Source organism: Pseudorca crassidens, chromosome 20 (assembly GCF_039906515.1).
Source record: "Pseudorca crassidens isolate mPseCra1 chromosome 20, mPseCra1.hap1, whole genome shotgun sequence".
Lineage (NCBI taxonomy): Eukaryota > Metazoa > Chordata > Mammalia > Artiodactyla > Delphinidae > Pseudorca > Pseudorca crassidens.
In genome coordinates, this window is record NC_090315.1 from 49,940,392 (window position 1) to 49,960,802 (window position 20,411).

Genomic DNA, 20,411 nt, shown 5'->3' on the forward strand with positions numbered 1-20,411 from the left:
CATCAAAAAGACAACAAATAACAAGCATTGGCGAGGATGTGGAGAAAAAGGAACACTCATGCACTGTTGGTGGGAATGTAAATTGGTGCACCCACTATAGGAAACAGTATGGAGTGTGGACAAATAGCATATAATCTCACTTACATGTGGAATCTGAAAAATAAAACAAAACAAAAAAACCCAGACTAAGAGACACAGAGAATAAATGGGTGAGTGCCAGAGGGAAGGGGAGTGGGCTATGGCAAAATAGGTGAACGGGATTAAGAGGTACTAACCTCCAGTTATAAAATAATAAACCATGGGGATGTAATACATAGCATGAAAAATGTGGTCAATAATATTGTAATAACTTTATATGGGGATAGATGGTTACTAAACTTACTGTGGTGATCACTTCATAATGTATGCAAATGTCAAGTCACTTTGCAGTACACTTGAAACTAACATAATACTGTACATCAACTATATTTCAATAAATAAAGAAACAACATTTATACACATAAGTAAATTTATATTAGAGTAACTTTTCTAGAGAGAATGAATAAAAATAGAAACTTGCAAAAAGTGAATCAATGATGTTTTGGAACTGGCAGGGTCCATAGTTGGTATAAATAAGTCTCATATTGAGGACAGTGATATCTGTAATTTTTAAAAATAAAAACTGTTTATCTCATAGCAATCTTTCTGCCATACAGTTCATAAACTGCATTCATATCTACTACTTAAACTGATACTTAACCTTCTTAGGTGGACAGGACAAGTTCTCCTCACATCTTCCCCTACTCCATGTTTTTAAACCTAAGGGGAGGCAGTCACACAAATAATGAGTAACTTGTATAGGATCTACACCTGGACCCCCTGCCTACAAAGTCTGTGGGTTTTCTACTTTAATCTGCAGCTGCCTTTTTAAATGTAAATAGAAACCTCTCATTTAAAAGGATGTTCATATTACCTGTTTGGGGAGAGTCTCTCCTCCACCAATACATGTAACTTCTTGCTCTGTTGAGATATCTCCGAGTTGCTCTGCCAAGTCGTTACCTCCTAGTTGCTCTGCCAAGTCGTTTCCAGAAATGATGGGATAGGTAATATATAAAAGAAGACATAAGTCAGGTATGAGGCTAGCAGGAGAGCCTGACTCACCACAGCTTTCCATTTCTAATTGATACTGTTGATGTAAAAGGAATGACAATTTCCCCAAGTAGCATCAATGAATCCTTTTTTTTTTCGCTGTGCAGCACGTGGGATTTTAGTTTCCTGACTGCGGACTGAACCCAAGCCTCCTGCAGTGGAAGCATGGAGTCCCCACCACTGGACCGCCAAGGAAGTCCCAATGAATTAATTTTTAAATGTAGACAGAATAGTAAACTAACCCACAAGTACCCATCACCCAATTTCAAAAATAATATTTTTCCAATCTTGTTCCAAATAAGCCCCCATTCCCTTTATTTTCTTTCCTAATAACAAACCCTAAAATGTGGTTTCACTTGTAAAAACTTTTGTAACACTCACTGATAAGGACTTTTTTTTTTTTACATAAACACTATACCTAACAAAATTAACAATACTATATCTAACAAAGTTAACAATAATCCTTTAATACCATCCCAGGCACCCAGTTTGTACTCAAAATTTCCCAGTTGTTGTTTTGTGGCCACATAGTGAGGCATGCAGGATCTTCCCCAACCAGGGAACAAACCCATGCCCCGCGTAGAGTCTTAACCACTGGACCACCAGGGAAGTCCCTCCCAATTGCTTTACAGTTGCTCTTTACAATAGATTTATTCCAATCAGGATCCAAACAAGATCTTCAAACAGTGAGCTTGGATTGTTATGTCTCTTAAGTCTTTTTCATTTATAACAATTCTCCTTCACTTATTTCTATCCCCTCCTTGTCACTGATTTGTTGAGGGAGATTTGGTCATTTGTCTTATGAAATGTCCTACATCCTGGATTTGGCTGATTGCTTCCCGTGGTATTCCTTACTTACTGCTTCACTGCCTGCCTTTCCTATAAACTGGCCGTTAGACCTAGATGATTTTGTAGATTGAATTCTGTTTTTTGGAAAGAGGAAGGGCAGCAAGAAACTTAGGTTTTGTGCTTCTGATAGCAGTACACCAGGAGGCTTATACTGGGTTCAGGTGATGTCAGTCTGACCCCTAGACTATCTGGTTCCTCAACAACCTTTCACAGCTTCCATTAATGGTCAAGATAGTAATCTTAATTTTTAGTTATTTTTCTTTTTGAGGCTCAAATTGTTCCATCGTAAGCCAGAAAGAATCCCTTCAAATTGGCTCTTTAAAAAAAAATCTTTTTATTGAACTGTAATATGCATACAGAAAAGTGTACCATAAATATTTTTAGTGAATTTTCACAAACTGAACTGTAAACCAGAACATCACCAACAACCCTAAGAGTGGCCCTTATACCCTTATGTCCTCCTTTTATCTTGGGTGACAGGCAGGGAGGTGACCTTGCCCCCCAAAAGTAACTACTTTACTAAATTTTAACACCATCGACTGGTTTTGCCTGTTTTTGTATATAAATGGCATCTGAGTTACCCACTTTCTGCTACTTCTGTTTGACATTCTTTGCAAGGTTTTTCCATACTAATGTGTGGAGTTGTAGTTCATTTTCACTTCTGTGTTTTACTGCGTAAAAATATAACATTTATTTATCCATTCTACTGCTAATGGGTTTGTGGATAGTTTTCAGTTTTTTCCTATTACAAACAGTGTTATTACATTCTTATACATGTCGTTCATGAACACATGTACTCACTTCCTTGGCTATATACCTAAAAGTGAAATTGTTGAGCCACTGGTTCTATATACATATAGTGAGTGTATAACAATACTAGCAAAATGTTTGTACCAATTTACATTTTGATATAAAAGAGGACATCAAAATCATAAAATGTGGGGGAGGAGAGTAAGAAAATGTAGATTAAAAAAAAAAATTTCCTTAAATGTATTTGAGCCCATATGACTACCAGTCTAAGGCAAGCAGATATAGGAAAGGGTTACTATACTTGAAAAACAGGGTAACCACAAATTAAAAACATACACAAAAACCAAAAAGAAGAGAACATAAGTATAATACAAAAGATAATCGGGGGAAGGGATAAATTGGGAGACTGGGATTGACAAATACACACTACTATATATAAAATAGATAACTAATAAGAACCTACTGCATAGCACAGGGTACTCTACTCAGTACTCTGTAATGACCTATATGGGAACAGAATCTAAAAAAGAGTGGATATATGTATATGTATAACTGATTGACTTTGCTGTACAGCAGAAACTAACACAACATTGTAAATCAGCTATACTCCAATAAAAACTAATAATAAGAAGAATCAAACCACAAAAGGAAAAACAAAAAGAAAAAAAGGGAAAAAGAAGAAATATAAAATCAATGGGAAAACAAGGTTTAAAATGGCACTAAATACATATCTATCAATAATTACCTTAAGGACTCCCCTGATGGTGCAGTAGTTAAGAATCCGCCTGCCAACACAGGGGACATGGGTTTGATCCCTGGTCTAGGAAGCTCCCACATGCCACAGAGCAACTAAACCCATGTGCCACAACTACTGAGCACATGTGCTGCAACTACTGAAGCCTACGCGTCTAGAGCCCATGCTCCACAAGAGAAGCCACTGCAAGGAGAAGCCTGTGCATGGCAACAAAGAGTAGCCCCCGCTTGCTGCAACTAGAGAAAGCCCGTGCACAGCAATGAAGACCCAACACAGCCAAAAATATAATAATAATAATAAAGATACATTTTTTTAATTAAAAAAATTGAGAAAATAATAAAGAAACTGTAACATTAAAAAATAAATAAATAGGGGGCTTCCCTGGTGGCGCAGTGGTTGAGGGTCCGCCTGCCGATGCAGGGGACACGGGTTTGTGCCCCGGTCCAGGAGGATCCCACGTGCCGCGGAGCGGCTGGGCCCATGAGCCATGGCCGCTGGGCCTGCGCACCGGAGCCTGTGCTCCGCAACGGGAGAGGCCACAGCAGTGAGAGGCCCATGTACCGCAAAATAAATAAACAAACAAACAAATAAATAAATAAATCGTATATTTCTTTAAAAAAAAATTACTTTAAATGTCCATGGACTAAATGCTCCAATCAAAAGACACAGAGTGGCAGACTGGATAGAAACAACAAAAGCCTACAATATGCTGCCTACAAGAGACCCACTTTAGGGCAAAGCACACATACAGATTGAAAGTGAGGGGATGGAAAAAGATATATGGTGCTAACAGAAATGATAAGAAAGTGGGGGTTGCAATACTCATATCAGATAAAATAGACTTTAAGAAAAAGGCCATAAGGAAAGATAAAGGACACTATATAATGATAAAAGGATCAACACAAGAAGAGGATTTTAACTCATCAACATATATGCACCTAATATAGAAGCATCAAAATACATAAAACACAATTAACAGACATAAAGGGAGAGACTGACAGGAATACAATAATAGTAGGAGACTTTAACACCCCACTCACATCAATGGACGGATCTTCTAGACTGAAAATCAATACAGCAAACAGAGATCCTAAATGATACAACAGAACTGTTAGACTTAATTGATATTTTTAGAAATTATCTCAAGCATCTTTTGTGACCACGACAGCATGAAACTAGAAATCAACCACAGAAAAAGAAATGAGAAAAAAACGATTACATGGAAACTAAACAACATGCTACTAAAAAACCAATGGGTCAATGATGAAATCAAACAGGAAATTAAAAAATACCTTGAGACAAATGACAATGAAAACACAACCATACAAAATCTATGGGATGCAGCAAAAGCAGTTCTTACAGAGAAGTTCAAGCGATACATGCCTTCCTCAAAAAACAAGAACATGTTTTTTGTCATAAACATGTCTGTTTATGACAAACTCACAGACAATATAATACTCAATGGTGAAAAGCTGAAAGCATTCCTGCTAAAATCTGGAACAAGACAAGGATGCCCACTCTCACCACTTCTATTCAACATAGTACTGGAAGTCCTAGCCACAGCAATCAGACAAGAAAAAGAAATAAAAGGTATCCAAATTGGAAGGGAAGAGGTAAAACTGTCATTATATGCACATAATATGATACTATATATATAAAATCTTAAGGACTCCACACAAAAACTACTAGAACTGATAAAGGAATTCAGCAAGGTAGCAGGATACAAGATTAACATACAGAAATCAGTTGCATTTTACACTAACAATGAAGTATCAGAAAGGGGACGTAAAAATACAATACCTTTTAAAAATCACACCCGCAAGGGACTTCCCTGGCAGTCCAATGGTTAAGACTCCGCACTTCCACTGCATGGGGCATGAGTTCAATCCCCGGTCAGGGAACTAAGATCCCGCATGCTGTGTGGCCAAAAAAGAAGAAAGAAAAAAACCACACCCCCCAAAATAAAATATTTAGAAATAAACCTGACTAAGGAGGAAAAAGACTTATTCACTGAGAACTATAAAACATTAATAAAGGAAACTGAAGATGATTCAAAGAAATGGAAAGATATCCCATGCTCTTGGACTGGAAGAATTAATACTGCTAAAATGGCCATACTACCCAAAGCAGCCTACAGATTTAATGCAATCCCTATCAAATTACCCATGACATTTTTCACAGCACTAGAACAAATAATCCTAAAATTTATATGGAACCATAAAAGACCCAGAATTGCCAAAGCAATCCTGAAAAAAAAGAATGAAGCAGGAGGCATAACCCTCCCAGACTTCAGACAATACCACAAAGCTACAGTAATCAAAACAGCATGGTATTGGCACAAAAACAGACATATGGATCAATGGAACAGAAAATAGAGCCCACAAATAAACCCACACACCTACAGTCAATTAATCTTCAACAAAGGAGGCAAGAATATACAATGGGAAAAAGACAGTCTCTTTAGCAAGTGGTGTTGGGAAAGTTGGACAGCCATATGTAAATAAATGAAGTTAGAACACACCTTCTCACCATACACTAAAATAAATTCAAAATGGCTCAAAGACTTAAAGATAAAACATGACACCATAAAACTCCTAAGAAGAGATCATAGGCAAAACAAATCATACCAATGTTTTCTTAGGTCAGTCTCCCAAAGCAATAGAAATAAAAACAAAACTAAATAAATGGGACCCAATCAAACTTACAAGCTTTTGTACAGCAAAGGAAACCATAAGCAAAATGAAAAGACAACCTACAGAATGGGAGAAAATATCTGCAAAAGATACGACTGACATGGGCTTAATTTCCAAAATACACAAACAGCTCATACAACTCAACAACAAAAAAACAACCCAATCAAAAAATGGGCAGAGTAAGTCAGAAAGAGAAAGACAAATACCGTATGCTAACACATATATATGGAATTTAAGGGGAAAAAAAAATGTCACGAAGAACCTAGGGGTAAGACAGGAATAAAGACACAGACCTACTAGAGAATGGACTTGAGGATATGGGGAGGGGGAAGGGTAAGCTGTGACAAAGCGAGAGAGAGGCATGGACATATAAACACTACCAAATGTAAGGTAGATAGCTAGTGGGAAGCAGCCACATAGCACAGGGAGATCAGCTCGGTGCTTTGTGACCGCGTGGAGGGGTGGGATAGGGAGGGTGGGAGGGAGGGAGACACAAGAGGGAAGAGATATGGGAACATATGTATATGTATAACTGATTCACTTTGTTATAAAGCAAAAACTAACACACCATTGTAAAGCAATTATACTCTAATAAAGAAGTAAAAATAAAAAAAAGATACAAGGAAATAAAAATTTTAAATAAAAATTACTCAACCCCCTCCCCCCCAAAAAAATAGAACTCAGGCCTACCGGACCTACTGAATCACAATCTGCACTTTTACAATCTCCCCAGTGTACTTGTGTACCCATGAATAGTTGAAAGGTACATTTCTACCTCGACATGTCTTTTCTGTCTGAGAAATACACACATTTTATCCAATTTGATATAAATAAAACACTCAAAAATGCAAAGAAAAAAAAAAGGGCAGAAGAGGGACCTCCCTGGTGGTGCAGTGGTTAAGGATCCGCCTACCAATGCAGGGGACATGGGTTCAATCCCTGGTCTGGAAGGATCCCACATACCACGGAGCAACTAAGCCCACGTGCCACAACTACTGAAGCCCGCACGCCTAGAGCCCATTCTCAGCAACGAGAAGCCACCGCAACGAGAAGCCCAGGCACCGCAACAAGAGAAAGCCCACGTGCAGCAACAAAGACCCAACACAGCCAAAAATAAATAAATAGATAAATAAATATCCTATGATAAACCATAATGGAAAAGAATATATAAAAAAAGAATATACATATATATATGTATAACTGAATCTCTTTGCTGTACAGCAGAAACTAACACAACATTGTAAATCAACTATGCTTCAATAAAAAAATAAATAAAGTGAACCTCTTACAAGCAGAATTAAAAAAAAAAATTTACACTCCCACCAGTACTCTATGAGAGGTCTGGTTGCTTTATATCCTTCCCAATACTTGATATTGTCAGTCTTTTAAATTTTAGCTGTTGCGGTGGGTGCATATCAGTTACCACACTGTGGTTTTAATCTGTATTTCCCTGATGACTAATCAAATCTCTGTATATATTTATTGGACATTTAGCTATCTTGTTTTGGAAATACCTTTGCAAATCTTCGGCCCATTTTTCTATAAGGTTGTAGAAGTTATTTATGTATTCTAGATATAAGCCCTTTTCTGGATATATGTATTATGAATGTTTTCTCTAGTCAGTGGGTTGCCATCTTACTCTTTTAATGATGTCTTTTTTTTTTTGGCTGTGTTGGGTCTTTGTTTCGTGCGAGGGCTTTCTCTAGTTGCGGCAAGTGGGGGCCACTCTTCATCGTGGTGCGAGGGTCACTCTTCATCACAGTGCGCGGGCCTTTCACTATCATGGCCTCTCTTGTTGCGGGGCACAGGCTCCACATGCGCAGGCTCAGTAGCTGTGGCTCACGGGCCTAGTTGCTCCACGGCATGTGGAATCTTCCTGGACCAGGGATTGAACCCGTGTCCCCTGCACTGGCAGGTGGATTGTTAACCACTGCGCCACCAGGGAAGCCCTGGACATTTCTGATTGCAGCACATCAAGAGGCACATAAAATCTGGTGGTTTCACTTTCTGAAATGCTAAGATTGATCAGTGGGTTCAGGTGGTGTCAGCCTGGTCCCTCTATTAAAAAGACTCCCACCAACCTTCCAATCTAATGGTTTGAAGAGTCACTGATGATCTTTGACTAGATACATCAATGCATTAGGAGTCACAAAATGATAATTTCCCCCCCTATTATCATTCATGGTACAATTACTAGCTGGAATTTTTCTATTAAAAAAAACTTCTTAGGGGGTGGGTGGAAGGGAAGAATAGGCAGAGCATAGAGAATGTTTAGGGCACTGAAAATACTGTATATGATATTATAATGATGGATGTATGTCATTATACATTTGTCCAAACTTATAGAATGTGCAACACCAACAGTAAACCCCAAGGTAAACCAAAGACTTCGAGTGATTACAGTGTGTAACTAACGCACCATTCTGGTGAATGATGCCAATAATGGAGAGGCAGTGCATGTATGTGTGGGGGAGGGAGGGGGGCAGATGCATATGGGAGATCTCTCTAGCTTCTTTTCAGCTTTGTTGTGAACCATAAACTACTCTAAAAAAAAAAAAGTCTTAAAAACAAACAAACAGGGCTTCCCTGGTGGCGCAGTGGTTGAGAGTCCACCTGCCGATGCAGGGGACACAGGTTCGTGCCCCAGTCCAGGAAGATCCCACATGCCGCGGAGCGGCTGGGCCCATAAGCCATGGCCGCTGAGCCTGCGCGTCCGGAGCCTGTGCTCCGCAACGGGAGAGGCCACAACAGTGAGAGGCCCGCATATCGAAAAACAAAAACAAAAACAAAAAACAAACAAACAAACACTTAAAAGACCTTCTCCATCAACTATTTGGTTTTCTGGATACAGTTCATATAGGAAAGGCAGGATAAATGCTTAATCCTCTATTCAACAGTTTTCAGAGCAATGAGTTAGGGCTCTAATAACTTATTATGGTGATAAGTGAGGTTTTTTTTTTTTTAAAAAAAGTGCACAATTATGAATTTATAGATTCACACAGATTTGATGTATTTCAATCTGTAATCTAAGAATACATTCATTATTCTTTTTAATGCTCAAACTGTCCCAACTTAGGCCAGTAGGATCTCTTTCAAGGTTGCACCTGTGCCTACTGATTAACTGTGTAAGACTCAGACGGCTTCCTTGCTTTCCAGCACAATAAAATGCCCTAGGCCCATCTTGTATATTTCCTATCACAGACCTGGAAAGCCATTTCTCCAAGCCTTGGTCCCCTTTAGTGTGAGAAGACCACAGTGTAGGGTATCAGATAGGTTTTTTGGTTTTTGTTTTTTTTCTGGGTAAAGATTTAATTTTATTTATTTTTGGCTGCGTTGGGTCTTTGTTGCTGTGCACGGGCTTTCTCTAGTTGTGGTGACTGGGGGCTACTCTTCATTGTGGTGCACAGGCTTCTCCTTGTGGTGGCTTTCCTTGTTGCGGAGCATGGGCTCTAGGCGTGTGAGCTTCAGTAGTTGTGGCTCGTGGGCTTAGTTGCTCCGCAGTACGTGGGATCCTCCCAGACCAGGGATCAAATCCGTGTCCCCTGCATTGGCAGGCGGATTCTTATTCACTGTGCCACCAGGGAAGTCCCCAGAGAGTTTTTTAATACAAGCATATGCTTAAAGGGTCTCTGAGCATCTACTGTTAAATAAACTTCCACTTGCACAACACGTAACATTACACTAGGACTTAAAAAGTACCGGACTAGATAGGGTGCTGAATTTACAAAGCTTTTCTTTTAAATAATCTACTTCCTTCTCAAATGTCTAAGAAAACGAAAGGGAATGTAAAATGCCATTATAAAGTGACCAACTCAATGGGTCACAAATCACATTAAATTGCAAGCCAGATCAAATCCTCTCTATATAGTTATGGCCAGTGAAAGCTCTGTACTATAAAGCATTAATCTATGACATTTGGGGTGAAAAGGCAAAGTATTAAAACACTAGTCTAGAGTTTCTAGCCTTCTGGAGTCTAAGCTTTCCAGATGTTGACCTTGTGGATCAAATCTGGATAAAACACTCACCTTCTAAAACAACAGCTCTAGGTTCCTCTGACTGGACAACTCCCTCTTCATACTCTGTGGAGCTGTCACTGTCAGAACTACCTGATAGCTGCAAGTCTTCAGAGACAGGATTCCTAGTCTCTGAACCATAAGAGGTGGCTGGCGAATGAGGCTGCGTCCTGCTCACTTGAAAGTAAGCATCCAGCGGTGATCTCAACCTATATATGCAGAAAGACAACAGAATTCTTGTACAATGTACCATCATCACAAGAATAATCCACAGTAATTTGGAGGTAAATCCTAGTCATTTTAATGCATCACCAGGCCATTAAATGCTGCCTTTGAACGCTGAAGTAGGAATAGAGATTCAGGCAGGTGCTGACTGGACTAGACATGCTCTTTCCACTCAAGTATTCCATTAGCCCACACTGAAGCCTGACCCCTCTGCTAAAAGCTAATCCTACTTTACTGGCATTTCTTTTGTCAATATCTTTTAAAGACATGACTCATTAATATAAAGAAAGGGAGGGAGGGAGGGAGGGCTGACTCAGCAATTTGTCTGCTGATATTAGGGGGCTGAAAAGAGAGTGGGCAAGATGAAAAAGGGCCCCATTTTTTTTTTTGGTACGCCAGCCTCTCACTGCCGTGGCCTCTCCCATTGCGGAGCACAGGCTCCGGATGCACAGGCCCAGCGGCCATGGCTCACGGGCCCAGCCGATCCGTGGCATATGGGATCCTCCCGGACCGGGGCACGAACCCGTGTCCCCTGCATCAGCAGGCGGACTCTCAACCACTGTGCCACCAGGGAAGCCCTAAAAGGGCCCTATTGATCAAATATGGCCTCATGGGATTCTGCTTCTGCAGCTACTAAGACCAAGGTCTTTTGAAGGTATGAAGCCTGGCTATGGTCATCATTGTCTCATCTCTTATTTTGAGCCACTTTTCAAGTCAAAGATGTCAAAGAAGGACAAAAGTTCTCTCTTTTGCCTGCTCAAACCTGCTGTTGAGCTCTCTAGTGATTTTTTTCCATTTACTGTGTCAACTCCAGTATTTCTATTTTGTACATTTTTATAACTTCAGTCTCTTTATTGATATTGTCTATTTTGTTGTTTTATACTTTGCTTTAGTTCTTTGAATATATTTAAATAGCAGATTTAAAGTTGGTCTAGTAAGTCCAACATCTTGGCTTCTTCATGTACAGTTTCTATTTTTTCTTCCTGTGTTTTGGTTATACTTTCTTTACATATCTTATTTTTTCTTGAAAACTGGACGTTTCAAATAATATAATGTGGTAACTCCGGAAATGAGATTTCACCCATTTCCAGGGTTTGTTGTTGTTGCTATTTCTTATAGTTGTTACTATTGGTTTAGTGACTTTTCTGAAGTTAATTCTATAAAGTTTGCATTCTTTGTTGTGTGTGGCCACTGAAGTTTCTGTTTGGTTAGCTTAGTGTTCAGTTCATGACTAGATAGAGATTTCCTTAAACACTTGGAATCAGTACACCTCCCAGTCTTTGGTGAGAGACTTGATGTGTGTGTTGGGACACATCATCAATAATCAGCCAGGCAGGTGACAATTCTGCCTCAGCCTTCATTTCCTGCTTATGCAGAGCCTCAAAGTCAGCCAGAGTTGAGAGCTTAGTGCCTTCCTAGGTCTTTCCTGATTGTGGGCCCAGGGGCATGTATGTGGCCTTCTAGATTCCCAGGAATATGTCAGAACTTTTCAAAACCCCATAGGAAGATCTCATTCTCCACCTTTTCCTTTTAAGCTTTTTGGTTAGTCTAATGTTTGCCCCAATGGTCATCCACTGCCACAGGCAGACCCTGGGGAAAAGGCTTTAGAATTTTCGAACTGGACAAGCCAGGGATTGCCTTTCAAGTGGGATCTTCCAGGAAACCAACAAACAGGTCAAAGGAAGAGAATTCTCTGGGGATGAGGCTTTGAAGGACCTCCAATTCCATTCTACTCTCTCTAGTTGCTTCCAGACTGCTGCCTTTTCACTGTGATTGCAGGCATTTAGTTTTCAAGACTACTATGGAGGGACTTCATAGTAAGTCCCTCGATAGTAGTGGTTAAGAATCAGCCTTCTAATGCAGGGAGCATGGGTTCGATCCCTGGTCGGGGAACTAAGATCCCACATGCCGTGGGGCAACGAAGTCCGCGTGCCACAATGAAAGATCCCACATGCTGCAACTAAGACCCAACGCAGCCAAATAAATAAATAAATATTTTTTTTAAAAAAAAAGACTACTATGAAGCTGAAGAAGGGGATGGGAATAGGGAATGCCACAAAGCTTACAGTTCTTACTGAGATTCAGCTGGTTTGAGAATCACTCACTGAATTGCTACAAGTATTTGGTTAATTTCCAGAGTACTGAAAAGTTGATTTTGATAAATTTTGCCAGTTGTTTCAATTATTTTTTAAAAAAATAAATTTGTTTATTTATTTATGGCTGTGTCGGGTCTTCGTTTCTGTGCGAGGGCTTTCTTTCTCCAGTTGCAGCGAGCGGGGGCCACTCTTCATCGCGGTGCACGGGCCTCTCACTGTCGCGGCCTCTCCTGTTGCGGAGCACAGGCTCCAGACGTGCAGGCTCAGTAGCTGTGGCACACGGGCTTAGTTGCTCCATGGCATGTGGGATCTTCCCAGACCAGGGCTCGAATCCATGTCCCCTGCATTGACAGGCAGACTCCCAACCACTGCGCCACCAGGGAAGCCCTGTTTCAATGATTTTATGGAGAGAATTTTCTGGGGTCCTTACTCTGCCGTTTTCACTGATGTCACTCAGGTTTCCTTTTCAAAAAAACATGCTAACCAAGTTTACAAACTTATTTTAGGAACCGTGCATGAACAGCAGCTATAGCTACTCATGAGAATAAGAATATAAGAACAGTATTTCCTAAGAACATTTTAACCAAATGAAATACATAATAAAGTTAGGCTATTACGTGCATATCAATAGCATTCTGCATAGAAACCAGTAAAAAATTAAGTGATTGACTATTTTTTAAAAAATCACTCATTAATATTGCTTTTACATAGCAAAAGAGGCATTTCCAAGGTCAGGCGGGGACATATAAAAGACGAACTATGAAGAGCAACTGGGAGGCAGTGCTAGGAGTACAGTCTTAGACCCAAGAAATTCTCCTTTTTTCCCGCACTTATCATCTCTGAATTAAATAACAGTATAGTAAGTTCTTGCCCCTTGCTTACCCTCTATAGTCCTAGATTCCATAAGCTCCAAGAGAAACAGTACCCTGATCTGTCCTGTTCACCAACGTATCTTCAAGGCAAAAGTTCAGTCTCTCACATAGTGGAGTGTTACAAATATTTGATGAATAGGTGATGATGCTGGCTGTCAGAATCAAGCAGCCTCAAACAAAGAAACAGGAAAGGAGTTTGTGACCTTGGCTGAGAAGTAGTTGGGAAAAATATCCCACTATGCAGGTTTCCCCAATTTTGGCTTTTTGGTGGAGTCTGAGGCAAAAGCTGCTCACCTTGGCCCAGGCTCTCAGCACCTGGCCCAGGAATGGTCTGTCGGGTGAGTAATGTCAAACACCATAATGAGAAATTCACCTCAAGAAATTCAGAAGGTATAAGCAATAAGTCCTGGAAAAACTCAGACTTTTATGTGAATTTAGTGTGGAATTTGTTTACAACACAATTTAAAGGAAAAAAAATTTTAACGCCACATTTATCTGGCTCCAGAATCCATGTTCTCTCCACTGAACTGCATAATTCCTTGCCTTTAAGGTTTATTCTCTTTGTGGAGACAAACATATGACCGTCAGTCAAATAGCTTAACTGACATCATTTAACATCTAAATTCTGTAGCTCAGTCCCTGAGCAGAGATTCTACGCACATCAAGCTATTTTCTGATTAGAGTCTGGCTTCAGTGTGGCAGCATCCCCTAGGTGAATCATGCTGACCATGCCAACAAGAGAATTTGGTCTCTGTGGTGTTTCTAATTTTCTCTGTAAATTGGCATCTGGTTTATAAGTGTCACTCTCCTGTGAACTGGTTAACACAAAAGTTCCCGACCAAGAGCAATCTCCACCCCCGCCTGCTCATGAGTGGATGAACAACCAAGCGTGAGGACTACTGCAAGAGGCCTCTTGACAGTTCTTGGGGACACCACTCTCAACTCTCAGCCCCCTTACTTCAACAGGGACCCCAAATTGCACTACAAGGTACTTTCACCTATGACACAAATGTATGAAATCCTACTTTGCTTTCAAAATCCGAGTAAACGGCATCTTAAAATAACAGAGTAGCATACATTTGCAACTCTTGTCAACACAGAACTAGGCACCTCTCACCCTTGATGGATCACATCCAGCAGTGACCAGGCATTACAGAGACTGAAGCCACAGTAATAGCAGGTCCTGATACAGTAATCAGCAGGATCCATGGAAAAGGATGCTGAAATCCAGAATCAGAAGGCACAGTCCAGTTCCAGTTATCCCAGTCAAATCACAAATCACCCCATCATCTTCCTCATTTGTAAAACATAGGTATTAGATGGCCCAGCTACCACTTTTTATTGTCACCTCATTATTTTCACAGTGTTAGAAAACAAATGGGTCTGACTGAAGCTTCCTCTATCTGTTTTTGTTGACAACAGTCAGATTCAAGTTCCAACACCAGCTCTAACCTCCTCAGTGCTGTCGCTATGAGACCCTGAACAAACCACTCTCTCAGGGTCCAAGTTTCCTTCATATTTAAAATGAAAAGGTTGAATTCAATCTCAACATTATGAAGATACTTAGAAGCCCAAATGTGAAACAAAGTATTTCAAAAAAAGCTGGAGGAAGTGAAAAAACAGGTAAGGCATAGATAATTGTTGTTCTTCATAATAACTCTGTCAAGATCTGACGGCTAAGCCCTTCAAGAGGCAAATTCAAACCAAAACCTATGGAAGAAAATTATTTTTAACTCTACAACACAGTATCAGGTGAAGAGGGCTAGAATGTTTCTCACTTAGTCAGATAAGCTCTAAATTAATTCACACTCTACTTTTCACAAGGCTTCTCTAAATCCAGCCTGCCCATCTTCCAAAATCTACTGCACCACTAAGTGGAGAACAATGAAACATGGGTGAGTGGAGTGGCCTTGCAAGTTAAATATTTTTTTGATGTACAAGAGACAAACGATCTGAAGAAAAGCCAGCCTCTACAGAAACCGCTGCCAACAAACTACCACTGAGTTTTCAAAACATATCAGTGTAACTTGTCCCCTCCATTACTTTGTGAAGTAAATAAGGCAAGCACTTTTATTTTCATCTGACTTATGAGGTAACGGGGGTTCAGAAAGGTCACCTGACTTGCCAAGTCACAACGCCAATTCTTGGCAGCACTGGGGCTACGATCAGGGCCTAAGGTTCGTAATTCCCAATCTGGCACTAATCCTACTGTTTATACATATATTTACCTGGCACTGTTTGTCCTGTGAGACCCTCCAGCTCTTGCCCTCTGTGAAGCAGAACTCCTCCTCCTAGCTCTCACTGGCCCCACCCTGTGGTCCGAAGTTGGTCTCAGGAATTCCAGCATGCCATGAAGTCTCTGCAGCCCACTGATGAAGCTGTTCACTGGATCCAATGAAGATACTTGGGCAGTGTGGTTAGCACCAGATTCCTGCCTACTCTCCTCTGAAACTCCTGGATTGATGTTCTCCACAGTCTCTTCTCCTGAGAGCTCCTCTGTCATATCAATGGATACCTGTGGAGCAGCCTGAAGCCGGGGCAGTCCCTCTTGGCTGCTGACCACTTCATCAGGAGGGGGCTGGAGCAGGGCTGGTCCCCCTTGGCTGCTGACCACTGCAGCAGGTGCAGGCTCAAACAGGGGTGGTCCTTCCTGGCTGCTGACCACCTCAGTATGAGAAGGCTGGAGCAGGGGTGGTCCACCTTGGCCGCTGACCACTTCAGGAGGAGCAGGCTGCTGTGCAGCACCATGATCTAACTGCACCTGAAGATCATATTTCATTGCTTCATGAGCCATCACTGAAGAAACAATATTTGTAAGTATTAGTAAAATATATCAGCTATAAGACATGTTTTATCTAATCATATCTGTTCTTTAATATTTCTGTTTAAGATCATTCTTGGCAAAACTGAGAAACTTAAAGAGATGATTTTGTTCGACTTTTTTTTCCCATAATAAGTACTTATAACCAGTTTTCCTGTTTGCCTTTTGAAAACATGAAGTCATGTGATCACAGCACTAACCTTTAAAATAGATCTAGGGACTTCCCTGGTGGCACAGTGGTTAAGAATATGCCTGCTAATGCAGGAGACACAGGTTCGATCCCTGGTCCAGGAAGATCCCACATGCTGCAGAGCAAATAAGCCCATGTGCCACAACTACTGATTCTGTGCTCTAGAGGCCGCAAGCCACAAGTACTGAAGCCTGTGTGCTGCAACTACTGAAGCCCATGCACTCTAGGGCTCACATGCCGCAACTACTGAAGCTTGCGTGCCTAGAGCCTGTGCTCGGCAACAAGAGAAGCCACCACGATGAGAAGCGCGCACACCACAACCAAGAGTAGACCCCGCTCGCTGCAGCTAGAGAAAAGCCCACGCACAGGAATGAAGACTCAACGCAGCCATAAATAAATAAATAAATAAATAAATAAATAAATCGATCGATAAAATAAGGACTGAACTACTGAAAGCAGTGGATCCACAAGTACAAGGCAAAGAGAGTATGAGACACACAAATCAGTTTTTTGGACTGATAACTGGTAGGACTGTGTGCTGTTGAGAAGCAAGCTAATTTCCACTGAGGGGACTGTAAAAACCATGTACCAAAGAAGATAGCATTGAAAGACGGAGATGGAAAGCCTGTGAAAGTAGTTACTCTGTCCCTCAGGCAAACAATCAAAAAACCCCTCCCCCTATGCTGCAGACAACTGGAGGTTTGAACCAGACAGACTTAAGACCAGCAGTGAAAACAAAGAGTTAAGTGAAAGTCTACAAACTTTCACAAGTGTGAGACACTTCCAACCCTTCTCCCCAGCTGCACAAATCCAGAACGCAATATTCTGGTTTACATACATTCTCTATGCCTCAAGGCAGGAAATTACAGGATTGTTGCCTAGAGAAAACCAGCTCAAGAGGAAAGATCTATAAATACTGACAGCTCTGACTCTCAAGAAAATGGCTGGATCTCTGCCCATACATCTAACAGTAAAAGTCCATTGGTTGGTAAGGTTCAGTCATTCATAAAGAGCTTCCAATCAGTTTTCTGGGGGTCTCTCCTCAAAATGAACAAATAGCCAAAGAACAACTGACATTCAAGAAAAGCCTCCAACATGAGAGAAAGAGACCAAAGCAGACAAAGAGCAGAAACTCGGAGAAAAGCAAGGAATACAATGCAAGAAACAGAAGTAAGTAAATAAATAAACAAATCCAAACTTAAAAGAATGCCAAGGAAAAAAAGATCAAATCAGAAAACAAGAAAGAGCTCTTAAAAAAGAAAATTTACAGCCAAAATAAATGCTTTAATAGAAGGACTGGAAGATAAACCTGAGTAACTCTTTCAGAAAACAAAAGACAGTTAAAAAATAATAATATTAAAAGCTCAAGCTAGAATACTTGATTAACTGAAGTACAAGAATGAGAGAACTCAAAATGGAGAAGAAAGTGAAGCAAAACCTCTGGTCAAGATGTAACCATACACTCTCTTCTAAGAACCCCAACATGGTAAATTTCCTCAAAAATTTTATCAGTTACAGAAAAACCTCCATTATTAATTCCAATTTTAGGACACTTACAAAATATGCAAAACCACACTACTATATGGACTTATAGATATAAGATAGTATAAAACAAGCCCAGTCATGAAAAATACCAAATTCAGGAGAGGAAGGGTGCAGAGGTACACATGAGGTTTTGAATACAGAATTTTTTTTTTTAAGGAAAAAAAAAAAAGAATTCTATCAAAAAGTCAAAGCCAAGATTTGTTAGACCTGGGTGGTGAATGCACGGGTCTTTTAAAAATTATTCTGTGCACTTCTCAGTATGGTTAAATATTAAAAAGTGAAATTTCTTCCCATCATATGCCAGCTCTGATTAGAGAACAACCAGTTCTGATGAGACGTGAAAGGCCCAGAGCCGAATCCAAACCTGATTCATCGGTATATCCTACACAGCAAGAAGTACAGAACAGATGCTAAATATCTACTGAATTACCCACCATCCACCTAAAAACACAAAACCAACCAAAAATCCCCCAACAACTAAGAACATATTAGCGCCCGATATTGACACAGAGATACGAGAGATATAGAACATGTTCATCCCGGCAGAAAGTTCTCTAACCAGCGCCATACTGGAGCAAAGCTTCCCAATCAACGTGGGGAAACACAAATCCCTCCAGGCCTGGGGCTGAGCAGCGGTGCGTCGGCTTCCGTCCCCCCGCCGCCCCCCCGGCCCCAGGCCGTGAGCAGCCTGGTTCTAGACCTCCCGTAATCTTCCCAAGCTTTGTCACTCAGATTTCAACCAATGTCCGCTCCAGTCGGGATGATGGCTCCCAGTTAAAAGAATAAGAGGCGCCGGCGGAGAGTCGGGCCGACCTGGGTTCAAATCCCTGCTCTGTCACATCCTACCTCTGGGACCTTAGGAGGTTCCCTATTCGACTTGCTCCTCTGTAAAATGGGGATAATAAAAGTGTTTACGTCACAGTGTTGCTGTGAGATAAAGTTGGACAGAACAATAGGTCTTTCGTTCAACTTGAAAGTGATGCAAGTAGAGGGCGCTCCACGGGACGGCAGTTATTTGCAGACGATGAGTCTGAGGCTCGGCTGCCTGGAGAGCAAACCGGGTACCTGTGACTCCGGCCCCGCGGCCAAGTCGGCTCCTTCCGGGATCCCCGATGTTCCTGCCTTCCCCGCCCCCATCCTCACCAGCAACCCCAAAAGAGCGGGGATTCGGGAGACTCAGCCCCGACAGTTGGGGCCGTCCGGAGCGGCCGAACTTCCTCAGACAGCCGGGTTCCAGGCCGGCCCGCAGCCCATCTTGGGGCGTCCCGGGGCCCGGAGTCCATGGACCCAGCGTCCATGGACCCAGCCCGAGAAGTCATCCCGGAGCCAGACGCCCAAGGTCTGGGAAGAGGCAAACGCCCACCTCACCTGAAACCGAAAGGACGCGGTCAGACTCGCGAGACCCCCGGAGCAGCTGCAGTCTCCTTCGAAGAACTCTCGCCGGACTGGCGCCAACAACCACTTCCGGTTGTGCAGCTCAATCCGCCAGCCTGTGTTGCGGCCTCGGCCTGCTCCCATTGGGCAGCAGTCCCAGTCGGCGGCCAATACCCTCTCTTCTTCTTTCTTTGGTCGCCACTGGCTGAAACAGCGGTGCTCTCATTGGCTGATCCTTCGTAAACGGACTAGGCGGGACCACGCTCGAGAAGGCCTCGTACAATTGGTAGAAACCTACGTCCGTCAACTCTCGCCCAAAGAGAAAAGCGGAAGAAGGGTTTTACCGCTCTTTATTTGAATTTTGTGGCGAGAGGAAGTGGCAAGAGAAAGATTTCTTGGTCCATTTTGGAAAGATGAAAATATTAAAACTGTGCCTTATGCTATTTCTCCCTAAGTCTTTGGTGAAGGAGATGTCTTTATCCAAAGGCTGGTAGCTAATCCAATAATTTCAAAATGTTGCCCGCAGTATCCCGGAGCCGGTAAAGAGGAGTGGGACAATCCTGTTCATATATTGTATATCCTCCAGTGGGTTGAAGAGCTCATGCGAAAGAACTTACCTACGCGGTCTCTTCAATCCCAAACCATTGCAACAAACTGCCTGCTACTAAACTACCGTCACATCACTTGACAGCAAACATTTTTCAAGCATTTCCCTGAAAGACGAAATCTCACCTTTAGGAGGAAGACCTAAAAATCTAAACCGCAGGCACAGACTGCACACTGCCGAATTTCATTTGCTCAGCTTCCAATTCTGAGTGGAACTAGTAGCAGAGGAGAGTGTAAACAACTGAAAGCCTTGGATTATCCAAATAATTGACTTTTCAATATTCTCCTCCTCCAAACCTGTCACTAAAGTGAACATTAGCATTTGTAGTTTTTTTTTTTCCTTTTCCTGCCCCAAGGGAGCTTCTACTGAGCTATAGCAAGGTTAATATGAGGAAAAGGAATGTTATTTTGTAAACAAATACATATATTATGGCATAGAATGAAAAACATTTTGAGTGAGTCTCACTGTTATATAAGTAACTGCATGTCCAATGC

At 41.5% G+C, this 20,411-nt stretch overlaps 1 protein-coding gene across 2 annotated transcripts in view; it reads right to left on the bottom strand.

Moving 5' to 3' along the window:
• The window catches only part of RFWD3 (ring finger and WD repeat domain 3), a 41,162-nt gene extending 21,717 nt beyond the window's left edge, over positions 1-19,445 (bottom strand). For both annotated transcript variants that reach the window (XM_067719819.1, XM_067719818.1), the window contains exons 1-4: positions 19,305-19,445; positions 15,609-16,176; positions 10,200-10,396; positions 953-1,050 (exon numbers count right to left, since the gene is read on the bottom strand). In XM_067719819.1, coding sequence (XP_067575920.1) covers positions 953-1,050; positions 10,200-10,396; positions 15,609-16,174 — 861 coding nt within the window. In that variant the 5' untranslated portion in view covers positions 16,175-16,176; positions 19,305-19,445. The remainder of the gene's footprint in view (positions 1-952; positions 1,051-10,199; positions 10,397-15,608; positions 16,177-19,304) is intronic.
• Between the last annotated feature and the right edge of the window lie 966 nt (positions 19,446-20,411).